General features: G+C 42.6%; 1 protein-coding gene across 4 annotated transcripts in view; it reads right to left on the bottom strand.

Moving 5' to 3' along the window:
* The window catches only part of RUFY2 (RUN and FYVE domain containing 2), a 146,770-nt gene that overhangs the window by 13,447 nt on the left and 116,685 nt on the right, over positions 1-16,638 (bottom strand). For all 4 annotated transcript variants that reach the window (XM_063961579.1, XM_063961578.1, XM_063961581.1 and 1 more), the window contains exons 11-13: positions 7,954-8,067; positions 6,327-6,491; positions 2,072-2,166 (exon numbers count right to left, since the gene is read on the bottom strand). In XM_063961579.1, the coding sequence (XP_063817649.1) occupies positions 2,072-2,166; positions 6,327-6,491; positions 7,954-8,067 (374 nt within the window). The remainder of the gene's footprint in view (positions 1-2,071; positions 2,167-6,326; positions 6,492-7,953; positions 8,068-16,638) is intronic.

The following is a 16,638-nucleotide window of genomic DNA, read 5'->3' as shown; positions in this document are numbered from 1 at the left end:
CTTACAAAGAATACACCTCTCCTAAGGTCACATTCCGGGTTAGCACCACATACTGGAATATCTGTTCCAACTAAGAGAAGCGTTTTTTCTGCATTAAATGTTATTGTTCCAAATCATACAATAGAGTTAATCACTGACAGGTACATAATGCCTTGGTCACATGACCCCCAGCCAGAGGATGCCTGGTTTTTACATCTTGCTAGAAAACTCTACAAGACAAAACATTTTGCCTTACTTCAGTAGTACTAGTAACCCATTAAAGTAATGTTATATCTACTACAAGGGTGGTATTCAGCATCTAGCTCCAAAGAGGCTAAGCATAAAATAATTTTCCTCACATGACATAAATTGAGGCAAATGAAACACAGGATCAGCTCTGTGAGTAACTCATGACATAAATAGTGTCATTTACTTCCTTCCGGTTTCCTCCACCATTGGTTAATTATTGCACCTAACACAATAAGCAGAATAGTCCTCTGTTTGTCTCAGATTAGCTCCTCATTGTAATATATTTAGTGACAGTAAATGAGAATGGTGCATCCTCCACTCTGACATTGCTGCATTTCTCTCAACACCACACAATTACTGTAATAAAATATTATCTTTATATCCCATTAGGATCTGGGATACAGGTCCAGTAATATGGTGAGACTGCACCTGAACATCTGAGGAGCTCATTTATCTATGAGTCACAAAACTCATTGTGTAGGATAAATTGTGCTCAGGCCAATAAGGTCATTTTTCAAACACATGACATGAGCTGAAAACATGACAGAAGCTGATTGGCTGGAGCACCATTTATCATTTGCAACAAGTTTTTTTAATTCACAACATGTTTTATCACTAAAAGGGGATACACACAGAGAGATCCGTGTTTAAAATCTAAGCAATCTGATCAGATTGCTTAGATTTTAAGCACAGATCTGCTGTGTGTATGCCCCCCAGCGATAGCGATGCTATCGCCGGTGCTAGATTGAGCCTGCATGCAGGCTCAATCTAGCGGGTCGCTCACTTCCCCGCTGTGTGAAGTGAGTGGCCCCCGTCCGTCTCCCCCCTCGCTCAGCACATTGCGCTGTGCTGAGCGGTGGGAGAGATGTGTGCTGAGCGGTCTGTGTTAAGATTGCTCAGCACACATCTCTCCCGTCAGTATCCCCCTTTAGCACCTAACTTTGGGAGTAAGCTTCCTAGCTTCATTATCACGGCTGTTAAACAAAAGCTTTATTGCCTGATCCCATTTGTATAGCAAACCATCTCAAGATATTCTGTGTGTGGGAGCAAACTGCTGATTATCGTATGCTCCATACACTGCCAGATTATTAATGAGTTGGCTGGTTAGAATGATACTGTTCTAATGTATGGCCAGCATAAAACCTCATCCTCAGTCTAGCTTGCAACCTTCACCCCCATCCTTTCTGTTTCCCCAAACCTAGTTGCACAATATTTATAAAACCACAGAATAGGAGAGAACACACATGTTTCCTTATTATGCAACTATTGTATCTTCCGTGGCTCTACTCTGATTTGTGTGCTTAGTTATTTTACATTTTTTAGCTAAAATACTTATGTTACTCAGGTTTGTCTCTAACCATGTTTTTCTTGTGCTGTTCACTGTTGACACTTGCGTCTACTTGATCCTATGACATTTAATCTATATGGTTACTCAAGACTGTTTGGGTATATTTACTGTTGCTAGAAATAAAAAGATTTAAAAAAACAAAAGAGAATATAGCTTTTGGAACTCTAGGGCTACATTTATCAAAGCTCTGGAGATAACGTGAAAATGACAAGTCTGATATACAGGAAATATTGTGCATGTGTCTCAGTTAGAAATTGTTAATTGACTGTGACAAATCCAGTCAGTTGAACAGAACATTAATATAAATAACAGAAAACCCAACGTACATCATAGGATTGTAAGCTCTAGTGAGCATTCTCTCTGACCTCCTTCTGTATTGCTACCCTTGCACTTAGATTTATTTATTTCTGGCCACACTATGCCACGCTGCTGAGTATGTTTGTGCTTTACAAAAAAATAGATAATGATAGAGTGCTAATATAATACATCTCTTACCTGTGTTCCAGAGGTTTCATGGCAGCTGACATTTGATTGGACATCGCATCCAGTCTCTCATTTCCATCTCTTTCCTTGCCATCCTCTACTGAACGCTATACAAAAAGATCACAAAGCATTGATTTAACAATGAACGTTTACATACAACCAAATATAGAATCCTATTGCTAAGTCTATACTACTTTATGGGGTAAATGATAAGCAGTGATAAGAGTGGAGAAGTGAGCCAGTGGAGAAGGTGCCCATGGCAACCAATCAGCATTGAAGTAACATTTATAATTTGCATACTATAAAATTATACAGAGCATCTGATTGGTTGCCATGGATAACTTCTCCACTGGCTCACTTCTCCAGTCTTATCACTGCTTTATACATTTACCCCTGTATGTTGTAATTTTTATAAAAAATGTTTATGTGGCTTCTTGCCAACAGTCCAGAATGAATGAGAGATTTATTCATGGATAGAGCCATTTATAATTTGACTTTATTTGTTGCATATTGTGATGTTTCATACATATTATTTTGTTTAAACGCACAATAAAAATATTTAGCATTTATAAAAAAATAAAAAAGACGAACCTATACAATCACGCATATAATAAGGTAGGCGTGCACATAAACCCCACCATCATCACGTATACTGATGAAGCGCTGTTACACGGCGTGCTAAGAAACAGGTAGCAAAATTGGCCTGATTACTGGTATATGTAGAGATGTTAGTATTCGCACCCTACATAACAATCTCTATTGCTTGTGGAAAACAAGCATTCTGCAATATATTGTGAACCATTTGCTGAAGGTTCTATGCCAGGAAAAGGTCAGGTTTTTTTAAATCAAAACATTTTTGGATTTTTTTTTCCATTTTTTTAATGTTCCCGATGCTATTGCAGTAGTGTAGTTTAAAGATGTCCATTTGATTTGCAATTTATATATATATATATATATATATATTATTATGCTGTCCTAAAGGGTACTATATATGTTTGGTACTACAATGGAAACAAAATTGTATAAGTAACCAATGTGGAGACTTACAGTTATTAGGTCATATTCTGAACAAGTGGTTGCAGGTAGTAATCAGTGATGCTACTGATTGGCATATATAGCCTACCCAGGGGGTAGACCATATCTTTATAGAACTTGGGGACATTGTAGATCAAAAGGAAAATCAGATGGCTGGTTGCCAAGAATTTGGAGGAAATCCACACCTTGGTAAGACCCCTCTGTAATACTGTGACATAAATTCTTACACTCGGGTAGGGTTGGCAGGAAGAGAAATTACAGTTGTGTCCCAGCTAGCTCGGACAGATGTTCCTGTGACTGTAGTTGTTCTCCAAAAGGGCAATAACTGCCCAAATGTTGACTAAGGTTATACCTGTGATCCAACACTTTGCAAAGTAACATCAGTTCTACCAAGCCTATCACAGCATGGTCCTAGCCCGTGTACTACCGATGACTTGGTGATGATAATGAAAGACACAAACTACTGTTACAACGAGGAGTCAAGTGAATCTACCACTTAACCCAATTTTGTAAGTGGGTAAGTGTGGCCACAGTTGCTGGCAAGGCCGGCAACAGAAATCTTGGGGCCCCCATACATTGATATCTAAAAATAAAAATTACACTGTGACTTAAGGTGTGTACAACACAGTGAGATTTAGCCTTGCGATTTTGACTATATAGTCAAAATTGCAAGGAAAGTTAGTGCAAATCGCACTGTTAGGCAGCTTGCGATACCAATGCACACTCCCGTGGGGTCGGTATTGCAAGGAAAGATAGACTGTGGAGGCAAGTCAATCTTGACTATATAGTGTACAATCTAGTACAAAGTATAGTCAAAATTGGCACCATAGGCGTGCCCGACATGAGGTGCCGTTCCAGTATTTTCCCCTCCGCCACATTATGGTCTACTGTCCCCCTCCAGTACATAGACTGCTCACCTGGGCAGCTCAGGTGAGCAGTCTTATGTCCCAGAGCCAGGGGTGGAGGAGGCAGTCAGATACCTGGCAGAGGGGGAAAGTGCGGAGCGGCACCCCCGTGTCGGCGTCTGCGCACGCCTATGATTAACACTTAGTCAAAACCGCACATAGTCAAAATCAGTGCTTCTGGGCTCGGGAGTTCAAGGAAAATCTCAAAAGTCAAAATCGGAGATAGTCAATATTTCACCATGTGTATGCACCTTTACAGTGCCACACCAGTTAGTTCAGACAGGCTGCTGGGTGGGACAGTGGACTGCCAGGCCAGACAGGAAGAGTGTCTGTAGGTAGCGGTACAGTGATCAGGTTGCAGCTGCCTGAAATAGCCCCTGTGTTCTGCTGTGCTGCCCCTCTACTTGGCTTGGGCCGCGGTGGCTGGAAGAAACAGAAGGACGTGCAGCATGTGTAATTACCATGCTATGCCGCAACGTCATTCATAATATGCGTGACACGAGTCAGTACAGACGCCTGGACAGGACCATATGCTGCAGTGTCAAGGGAAGAGGTTGCCGGCTTACTTAAGTTGCAGGAGGCCGATGCGCACAATGTAAAAAGTTATGTATCTCTGTTTATGTGCTCCTGAATCTCGGGGCATGGTACGGGAGTACCCTTAGACCCCCTCTGTCGCTGGCCTTGGTTGCAGATCTCAGTTCCACATAACTAATATGACTTTATATCTGTCTACTGTTGTGGTTCTAGCCCCACTTCTAACATGCTTTTCCTACCTTTTTGCAGCAAGATAAGTTAAGGTAAGTATGTACAGATGTGTCCTCATCTTTGCCGCAGTCACAAAAAACAGCCTCTCTTGGCATGCTAGGTCCTGTGAGATTCTGCTAGTGTTGGGCATCTTTTTGCCGAGAATGCATCTTACTGTAGATGCAATGCAATGTGACTAAAATGCACCAGGAGACTGTGCTGAGTAATTGATATGCAATATTTGATACTGATATGATATGATGTGTGCGACATTATTCATCAGACCAGGCCACCTTCTTCCATTGCTCCATCGTCCAGCTCTTGCGCTCACGTGCCCATTTTAGGTGCTTTCAGTGGTGGGCAGGGGTCATGGACACTCTGACAGGTCTGCCTCTACACAGCAATGCACTGCACTCTGTGTTCTGACACCTTTTTACCATAGCCAGCATTCACTTTTTCTGCAATTTGTGCTACAGTATGTCTACTGTGGGATAGGACCAGCTGGGCTAGCCTTTGCTCCCTACTCACATTAATAAGTCCTTGGTACCCACTACCATGTCACCAGATCACAGGTTTCCCCTACTTGAAGCACTTTTGGTAGGTACTAACATCTGCATACAGGGAAAGCCACAAAAAACCTGCCGTTTAGGAGATGCTCCAACCCGGTCATGTAGTTTCCTCAATTTGGCCTATATATATATATATATATATATATATATATATATATATATATATATATATATATATAGAAAAAAGGAGTGTTTCCCCAGGGAGCTAGTGATTCTACTAGGTATGTCAACAAATTTATCACTTATAATAAAATAGTCATAGGAAATAGACTTATTTATTTTTAAATAAAACTCAGTAAGAAATGAGCTGTATCACATTAAATCCAAAAAGACAATCAATGTTCCATACATATAATGATGTTGGTAACAATTCAATTCAATCATATGTCAGTATACAATTGATCTTCCTTGAAGAAATGACAAAATCGCTGTCTGGGTTAAGACAGCGATTTTGTCATTTCTTCAAGGAAGATCAATTGTATACTGACATATGATTGAATTGAATTGTTACCAACATCATTATATGTATGGAACATTGATTGTCTTTTTGGATTTAATGTGATACAGCTCATTTCTTACTGAGTTTTATTTAAAAATAAATAAGTCTATTTCCTATGACTATTTTATTATAAGTGATAAATTTGTTGACATACCTAGTAGAATCACTAGCTCCCTGGGGAAACACTCCTTTTTTCTGTTCATAACTATTATACCCCATCTAACAGGGGGTATTTTCCCTAAGGTGTAGCTCCACATAGTGTCAGCGCGAGACAGGTCTTATATATATTTTTCACAACAATATATATATATATATATATATATATATATATATAAAACTGAGATTCAAAAACATTTAAAGTTTTCAGCTTCTCTGTAGCAGACAGGGTTAACAGTTGTGAAGAATGCAGCAACCTTACTTTAAGATCTAAGTGCTAATACCTGTTGTGGTTGCCAGACAGCTACTATTATACTAAGTGAGGGAGTATGAGGAAGCTGTGACTGTGACCTCCATACCTGCATTTTCTGATACATATCAAAGTTTATTGCCTTAACGTCCTCCAGTTGTTCCTTGAGACTAATGAGAGCGCCTTGCTTTTCGTGAATGTCTTTCTCCAACAACTTCACAGCAAGTTCCATTTCATGCTGCACCCTTACTTTCACAATATCAGCATCTGAGTCCTTTAAGGGTGAGAAATTGCAAGGATCCCAGGGTAACATAAGGAAAGAGAAATACTTTTTCAGAAGAGAAAGGGCTACTGCATTACCACTCACGGCCATTAGATAGCGGTGTAGGTGCTGTTTACTGTACAATTGCAATGTGTACAGTGGTGCATGCAGGGGGAGTTTCTGAGTGTTCTCTGACGGATTAGCCTTGTGTCTGTCTCTGCACCAGTCGTGGGTCACCCACAATCAGAACCACTGACTGTTCAGCTGTCAGTGCTTGTGCATCAGGTGGCTTCCTCAGAAGTGCTGACTGCTGAACTGGTTATTTGCCAGGCAGAACACCTCCATTACAGGCAGCTTTACCAGAGGGAATGAGAGCGAGGGAGGGTCAATCCCACCCAGCAGCCCAGCACGTACGGTCAAGGAGGAGGCCCACAGCTACACACATCAAGGACAAGCTGCTATGTGTATGTATGTATGTTCTGTGTGTGTTTGTAATTATGCTCTGTGGGTGTATTTATGTATGTTCTGTGTGTCTCACATATATACAGTATATGTATGTGTGTGTATAGAAGTCAGAAATTGCACACATTCTTGTCTTCACAATTCAGGGTGCTGCAATTCCATAATACATGCATTACAGCCTGCTTTCAGCATAACACTAAGCCAAAAAGAATCCAGCACGCCACCAGGTTTAAAGGGGTGTGGTATGGAAGGTCGGCAGTAATTAGGTCGACAGTGTCTAGGTCGACCACTATTGGTCAACAGTAACCAGGTCGACAGGGTCTCTAGGTCAAACGGTCGACATGAGTTTTTTATGTTCTTTTGGTGTTGTTTTCTCCGTACAGTGATTGGGAACCCCAATTAGTGCACCGCGTCCCCTCGCATGGCGAGCGGGACACTTCCCAATTGTAGTCCGCGTGGATCGTTAAGTATGAAAAAGTTTAAAAAAATGAAAAAAATTGTGAAAAACTCATGTCGACCTAGAACATGTCGACCTTAGAGACCCTGTTGACGTAGTTACCGTCAACCAATAGTGGTCGACCTAGTTACTGTCGACCTAGAGACTGGATCCCGGTTTAAAGTATGAAGTGCTTAATATTCACAAAATAGCAGTAAACAATTTACAGCATCAAAATTTCCAGTGAGAAGTAACTTGGTACTTATCATGTCCTAATAGCATGTTCAACGGTGTTAGCCCATCAGCTGTTTCGGTGGAACCCCACCTTCCTCAAGGGCCCTTGAGGAAGGTGGGGTTCCAACGAAACAGCTGTCGGTATTTAACAACAATTGCTAACAATACAATATGAGAAAAAAAGGCAACCTATTAGTCAATTAAAATAACCCAAGAAACTAAATTAAGCTGAAATCAGAATCTATACTTTATTTCCTGTAGTCTTTTATTGGTTGTATGTGCTAGAACCAGAACAGTAACACAGGCGAGATTGTGTGGCACACTATGCTATCCCAGACCCACCTGTCTCATTTGCAGTTCCTCGTGATGAGTACAGATGTCAGTAAAGATTTCACTCAGACCATGTCTTGAATGTTGTCTGTACATCTGTTCAGCTTCAATGCCAGCCTTTGCTGCCTGTGTATAAACCACAGAAATGTAGTCTGTATGTTAGTATTATCCATCAAGATCTCTGAATGTTACATTTCATATCTAGGAGATGTGAGAAAATATTGCAGTAGTAAATCCCTTTAGTAAAATACCCCATATTACTAATTTCTTTTATATTTACTAACTTTTTTTAACCCAAACACAAGTTTTTGGCCGCATTAATTCAAAATTGAGTGCGAGGTCCTTTTGCAGCCAATTGAATACGCGCCTAAGTGTCACCTTTTTCATAACATCATAATTACAGTTATACAGAGATAGATGGGTTTAATTACTAAGCACTGAAGAGAGATAAAGTACCAGCAATCTGCTCCTAACTGCCATGTTACAGGCTGCTGGTTGGTTGGTTACAGGAGCTGGTTGTTTGGTACTTTAGATCTCTCCAAGGCTTAGTAAATAGACCCCTTAGTTACTGAACTGAAACAAAACCAAAGTGGTTGAATTATGTAGTAGAATCTTTACTGGGATCTATTGAGCTATATTTCCCTCCCCTCTAATCATATGATATCGGACATACAGTATGTGCATTTATATTATAACATCTAAAAGGCTCTGATCAATTGTAAATAGTAAAGAAATATGGGAAACTTTGATGTTTTCTCCAAAACTGTTAAAAGGACAAATATTTCTGTGATGTATATTTTAATTTTTAAAAATCCTATCAGCGCAGTAAAAATATGATCCCAAGTGACTTAATTAAATTCTTTAGCCAAGTAGACAAAAAGGGGAGGTACACTTATTTAATATACCCCCTCCTCTCACGGTATTATACTGGTCCATATCTGCCATATTGTACAAAGCCAGATTACACAGTATGGCTCTACACCTTTAATTACACTCTCAACCTGAAGAAAGCAGTCCTGAAAGTTTACCCTTTTATTTAATCACTCAATTATTTTTTTTTGTAATTAATTGTCTCTATAATTGTCAAATTTTTTAGGACTTAATTAGGCCTAGAATATCTTTTCGAAACCTATCCTACTCAATTTTATAAATATATATATATATATATATATATATATATATAGTCCATGGATGAATCCGGCACTCGGCTTCCCCGTTGGGGTATGAGCTCCAGTGCCCTCCCAGGGGGGTGAGCCCCAATATAGACAGAGGAAGCAGGCGGCACTGGGAGACTTGCACAATATTAGTGAAAAACAGCCAAGTGAGTTTTATTGAAGTCGATGTTTCGGGAGATGCACCCCCTTCCTCAGGACACAACACATTAGTGTGTTGTGTCCTGAGGAAGGGGGTGCGTCCCCCGAAACGTTGACTTCAATAAAACTCACCTGACTGTTTTCACTAATATTGTGCAAGTCTCCGAGTGCCGCCTACATCCTCTGTCTATATATATATATATATATATATATATATATATATATATAAAATGAACCAGGACAGTAGACACTCACCATAAATAGCAGGTTTTCAAAATTTATTAGGTACTCACAAATACATTCCTCAGATGGTCTGTCAACGTTTCGGTCAGAGAATGACCTTTGTCAAGACATCACAAGATAGTACTGGGATCAGAGGCAAAAGTTTGTACCTATCGCCCATGTCCCACAGGCCCCCTCTTTATAGTAGCCACCAATAATTGGTTCCTCCAACCATCATTTAGTGGGCACAGTAAACCGGAAGCGCCTCAAAAGCACTATTGTAAATGTCAACAAGCCAAACCGTTCGGTGTCATAGCACCAATCATGCCACATATATACACATACCAAAAATGAACAAAATACCAGCAAGGCAATTCACGGAAAACAATTTCTAAACTCATATATGCACCGCAACCGGAAGTCGTGTACGTTCCAAGATCGTGGAACGCATCACGTGACCGGTCATTACGGCAGCAATAACATCAATGCGGCTAGCTGAAGCGCCAAAGACTAGCTGGAACTAGCATGCATTCCACTCTTGTGAAGCGCATCACGTGACTGGACGTCACGGACCCTTATAACAGCCCAGCTGATGTTAAATCTTACACATGTAAAGAAGTGATAAAATACCTATATTTAATACATAACTCTATTAGTACATAAAAAAACGGTATATCGGTATGTAGAGAGATATTAGATTATAGATATCAATATATAGTATACAGGTTGAGTATCCCATATCCAAATATTCCGAAATACGGAATTTTTTGAGAGTAAGATAGTGAAACCTTTGTTTTCTGATGGCTCAATGTACACAAACTTTGTTTAATACACACAGTTATTAAAAATATTGTATTAAATGACCTTCAGGCTGTGTGTATAAGGTGTATATGAAACATAAATGTATTGTGTGAATGTACACACACTTTGTTTAATGCACAAAGTTATTAAAAATATTGGCTAAAATGACCTTCAGGGTGTGTGTATAAGGTGTATATGAAACATAAATGCATTCTGTGCTTAGACTTGGGTCCCATCACCATGATATCTTATTACGGTATGCAATTATTCAAAAAATACGGAAAAATCCGATATCCAAAATTCCTCTGGTCCCAAGCATTTTGGATAAGGGATACTCAACCTGTAATAGTCTTCCAAGGAATGCTGCTGACAGGTCCTGTCGAGGGGGAGCATTGGAATTCTCAACCCTGTTACAATCATTTTGGATAAGGGATACTCAACCTGTAATAGGGAAGTAAGAGGAAGATGCATGGTGGCCATATTGAAAAAGGGCACGGTATAATTAGATCATGTTTTGAGGGGTAAATTTATTATAGTAGATCTCGATTTAAATAACCAAATATGCTAGTACTGCTAAATCGGAGGAAGCGTGTCTGACATATTCCACATTAAATAGGATTTTAATACCTGCCGGTAAATCCTTTTCTCTTAGTCCGTAGAGGATGCTGGGGACTCCGTAAGGACCATGGGGTATAGACGGGATTCGCAGGAGACATGGGCACACTATAAGACTTTGAATGGGTGTGAACTGGCTCCTTCCTCTATGCCCCTCCTCCAGACCTCAGTTAGAAAACTGTGCCCAGGGAGACGGACATTTCGAGGAAAGAATTTATTGTTTAAATACGGTGAGTGTCATACCAGCTCACACCACGAACATACCGCAGAACGTGGCATTCCATAGAATACCCGCCAACGGCATGAAAAATACACAGCCACATGCTGAGATAATATGTAACAACCAGTGTGTCAACACAACCAATAATAAGACACCACCTGCCATGGCATGCACAACGTCAGCAACAGCCTGACAGAAAAGAAACACCACAAGAGTGTAACCATAACCAATAACTGCAGACAGTACGCACTGGGACAGGCACCCAGCATCCTCTACGGACTAAGAGAAAAGGATTTACTGGTAGGTATTAAAATCCTATTTTCTCATATGTCCTAGAGGATGCTGGGGACTCCATAAGGACCATGGGGTTTATACCAAAGCTCCAGACCGGGCGGGAGAGTGCGGACGACTCTGCAGCCCCGATTGAGCAACATGAGGTCCCCATCAGCCAGGGTATCAAACTTGTAGAGCTTAGCAAAAGTGTTTGAACCCGACCAAGTATCCGCTCGGCAAAGTTGAACCGCCGAGACTCCTCGGGCAGCCGCCCAAGAAAAAACCCACCTTCCTAGTAGAATGGGTCACCACCGAATTCGGTAACGGCAATCCAGCCGCAGAAACGAGCACGCCGAAACAGATCACAGATCTAGCGTGTAACCGACTGCAGAGACGCAGGCGCCCCAATCACGCTGGGAGCATACCGAACAAACAGAGCCTCTGTTTCCCCAATCTGAGCCAAATTGGCGACATAAATATTCAAAGCCCTGACTACATCGTGAGACCTTGAATCAACCAATGCTTAAGTAACCACAGGCATCAAATAGGCTGGTTTCTGCGAAACCCCTAAACCACCTTTGGCAAAACTATTATCTGATTTCTCAATTACACTTCATTCACCTGGAAGATCAACAGGGGCTCTTGTGAGACCCAGCCGCTACTTCCGACACCCCCCTTGCGGACGCCAAAGCCAAAAACATGACCACTCTCCAAGAGAGAAATTTTAACACAACCTTTCATAAAGGTTCCCATCATTGTGACACAAGAAAACTCAACACCACGTCAAGGTCCCACGGTGCCAATGGGGCACAAATGGAGGTTGGATGTGCAGTACTCCTTCCACAATGGTCTGAACCTCCGGAAAGGTTGCCAATTCTTTCTTGAAAGAAAATTTATAAGGCCAAAACTGCACTCGAATGGAGCCTAACTTTAGGCCTGCACCCATACCTGCTTGCAAAGAATGGAGAAGAAGGACCCAGCTGAAGCTTCTGTAGTAGCTTTCTTGGATTCACACCAAGACACATATTTTCTCCAAACACAGTGGTAAGGCTTTGTCGTTACCTCTGTTCTAGCCTGAAGAAAAATGGAATGACTTCACTGGGAATACCCTTTCTGGCTAGGATATGGCGTTCAACCGCCACGCCGTCAATGCAGCCGCGGTAAGTCTTGATACACGCCCGGATCTTGCTGTAACAGTTCCTCACGTAGAGGAAAAGGCCAGGGATCTTCTAAGAGTAAATCTTGAAGAACTGGATACCAAGCCCTCCATGTTTAGACCGGAACAATGAGGATCGCCCGAACCGTTGTTCGTCTTACGTTTATCACCTTCAGAAGAGTGAAAACGGAGGGGACACACAAACCGACAGAAAACACCCAAGGTGTCCCGAGGAAGTCCACTGTTATAGCTTGAGTGCTCCCTGACCTGGAACAATATCCCTGAGATCTCTTGTTGAAGCAAGACGCCAACATGTCCAATTAAGGCACTCCTCAAACACTTTTCGCTTCAGTGAAACTTCTCGATGACAACTGTATGTCTCCCGGATGGAGATCGCAACTGCAGAGGAATCTATTTCTCCGTCGTCCACATCCGGAACGAAAACTGCTAATATAGCGTTTACCAGTCTTTCCACCCAGCGAAAAACTTTTACGGCATCCGCCATTTCCGCTTTGCTCCTTGTTCCGCCCTAGCGGCTTACTTACACCACTGCTGCCAAGTCATCCGACAGAATTAACCCGGGCAGATCATTAAGCATATGTTCACTGAAAATAGCTCTTAATTCAAGAAAACTCATTGCAGACAAGCTTCCCAGCTTGACCTTTTCCTCTGGAAATATTTTCCTTGCAAGGACTGCTCCTCAGTCTCAGAGATCTGCATGCATGGACCCCAAGATCTCCACCTGGATTCCGACCTTCGTCCCTCTAGGAGGTGAGAACTGAGCAGAGAACACAGGAGCGATCTCCTGGCCATTAGGATTACAATCTGGCGCATGTGCAGGTGAGACCCGGATCACATTTTCAACTGGCCCCGTGAAAACCACTCTGGCATTTGACCTGCTCACCGAAAAGCCTCTTAGACCGCACCATCTTCTTCATCAACTGAACATATTGATGGATTGTCACTGCAAATCTGATCCGACTCTGGATCCTCAGTCTTTTCACAGGAAAACACAGAACCTCAGCCGTTCAGCATCTACTCTGATACCCACCTCCGACATCTGCATCAATGGGAACAACAGCCATTCCCTGTGTTGAAGAACAGTCAGAGAGAAACAACGATTTGCACCACTTGTTTCTTGACCTCGCCTTAATCAGGAGAGTGTCTTAGTGCAGAATAACAATAGCTCTTACTATTGAAAGAAACCCATCAAACCGCCATCACTCCGGTGAAATGGCAAAGACAATCCTGGATATCAACCCAGGCAAGCTGAATGCGTAGAAAAACGCATTTAACCCCTTTTCTACCTTTAGTTGCTGGAGCCCCCTTCGTAAGTAGAAATCCTTGGTTTTTTGTTTTGTTTTTTACAGGGACAGCAGGACAATGTCCTGAACCTGACGCAACTCTGGTATGGCATCGCGTACTACCTCCCCTTCCAGAGAAGAATCGGTAAGATCTATTCAAAAAATCAGTGAGGGGAATCATCTGTAAACTCCAGCATGTCCCCCCTTTGTATTCCATTATTAACTCACAGGTCCAAGTCCATTCCCGGACTGACTGAAGAGTAGAAGAAGAGTTCCCACCGAAGTGGGCTCCAGCCAGATAGACCCAGCGACCTGCGGTGGATGTGGTAGAAACAGAAAACGACATCCGCTTCTGCGAACCTAACAAGGCTGCAGAACTCTTATTTTTTCACCTTCCACAATCTGCACCGAAAGGGAAAAAAGAAGGGTATCAAACCAGTTAAAATTACTGCATCCCACAACAGAATGTGTCACCAACCGTTGTGAGGGAATCTAACTCACGAAGTTAGACTTACCAGTGGTATCCGCCGAGATTGACTGAACTGAGGCCTCCCCACACAGCGGTACACCGTCCCAGGGAAACACTCGAGTATCTCTCGGAGTCAGCCTCAGCATGTCTTGCAATGTTATAGAAAAGACTCAACATAAGAAACATCCCCACTTTCTTTAGGGTAATACTATTGGAAGCTTCTCCGAATATAAACACTACCCCATGTGCATGTAATGCAAATAACTCCAAAGCACAGAAATAAAATATCACTTAGCTTCCTGTGTACGATTCTTTGTGACAGGGCCCCGCGTCGACCAGGAGTTGACTTTCGCAGTATTCTATCCGCAGCGGGAAAAGATTAAACATTCGGACTCCTTGTGAGGATCTGCTCGTCACGGCCGACCTAGAGCTTTATCAACAGAGCGACCAGCACATGAGAAAGAATACTTTTAATTCAGCATTCCTTATAAATCATAATGTAATACACAAATACACACATATCCTATATATATATATATATATATATATAAAACATACATATAAGCGGATTGTCCAGAACCGTAGGGTCTCTAGTGACATTAATGTGTTCTGAATGTGTATGACCATGTACTGAAAGCCCCAGTTGTGGATCTAACAGGAAACCTTATGGTCGACAGAAAACCTAGTATTCGTCAACAACAGGGAGCAGTAACCAGGCAAAATAACCATTTGGCGACCCGAGAGGTCCGAGGGAAGTATACCTATATAATCTTTATAACACTCCCCCACACCTACTACCATACCTGTGCTCGAGCTACAGGCCCAAGAAACCGTACCATACATATACATACAAATATATATACAGGTATAAGGCAGTTACAGCATGTTAATTTACACTCAGTAATAACAGTTGGTGCCGACAGGGTCACTCACATACCACTGTGTCTCCCATACAGTGTTTACTGTTGACAAGCAAACAACCACTGACCTGCTGACACTGCATCTACTGAATCAAGTACCAACAGGCGTCGGCGATGTCGACAGCGATCCCCATAACTGTTTGTGACAGAGCACTCACACCTGTCGACATATGTCGACTAAAAAGCTATAGTGGGTATATCTGACCAGGGAACACACAGAGATACATGCACAACACACAGATTACAAGCCCATTTATCTCAAATAGTGTTATATTGTCGACTATATAGCACTAAACACTGCCCCCCCACGTTTGCACTGTTTTCATTGCTATGGCAGGGACATGGAGAAAAATGGCGCTGAAACGTGTTGTGAGGGCTAAGCCCCGCCCCTTCTCGGCGCGCTTCAGCCTGCTATTAATATAGCATTTTTATGCCGGCGGGGGTCCCTACACACTGTATAATGCGTTTTCACCCTTAAAAAGGTATATACTGCTGCCCAGGGCGCCCCAGCCCCCCCGCGCCCCCGGCACACTTGTAAAGCCGCCGGCGCGGGAGCAATGGCGCGCAGCGCGACCGCTGCATTATACTGGCGGGGGTATGGTACACGGTGCCCGGGCACCTAATATGCGTCTTCTGCCAGTTTTGAGACCATCAGTAACTTGCTGCCCAGGGCGCTCCCCCCCCAGCGCCCTGCACCCAGTGAGTGCCGTTGGTTGTGTGGGAGCATGGAGTGCAGCGCGACCGCTGCGCTGTACCTCCTTTACTGAAGTCTTCTGCCGTCACTGAAGTCTTCTGATCTTCCTATACTCACCCGGCTTCTTTCTTCTGGCTTCTGTGAGGGGGTTGACGGCGCGGCTCCGGGAACAAGCAGCTAGGCGCACCAAGTGATCGAACCCTCTGGAGCTAATGGTGTCCAGTAGCCTAAGAAGCAGAGCCCTTGAACTAAGAAGAAGTAGGTCTGACTTCTCTCCCCTCAGTCCCACGATGCAGGGAGCCTGTAGCCAGCAGGTCTCCCTGAAAATAAAAAACCTAACAATAAAGTCTTTAGAGAAACTCTGTAGAGCTCCCCTAGTGTGTGTCCAGTCACTCCTGGGCACAGAGTCTAACTGAGGTCTGGAGGAGGGGCATAGAGGGGGGAGCCAGATCACACCCATTCAAAGTCTTATAGTGTGCCCATGTCTCCTGCGGATCCCGTCTATACCCCATGGTCCTTACGGAGTCCCCAGCATCCTCTAGGACGTATGAGAAATAACAATCCAAATTTAAAAGACATACACAATGACATACTATACCAATACATATGTAAACATAACATATAACAAGGGCCACAATACAGCCCACAATAAAAAGTAAAATCAATCACAAAAACAAACACAGAATGCAAAATTAAGGGGGGGGGGGGGG

The sequence above is a fragment of the Pseudophryne corroboree genome, chromosome 3, assembly GCF_028390025.1.
Source record: "Pseudophryne corroboree isolate aPseCor3 chromosome 3, aPseCor3.hap2, whole genome shotgun sequence".
NCBI classification, from domain to species: Eukaryota; Metazoa; Chordata; class Amphibia; order Anura; family Myobatrachidae; genus Pseudophryne; species Pseudophryne corroboree.
This window is presented reverse-complemented; position numbering and strand designations above follow the sequence as displayed.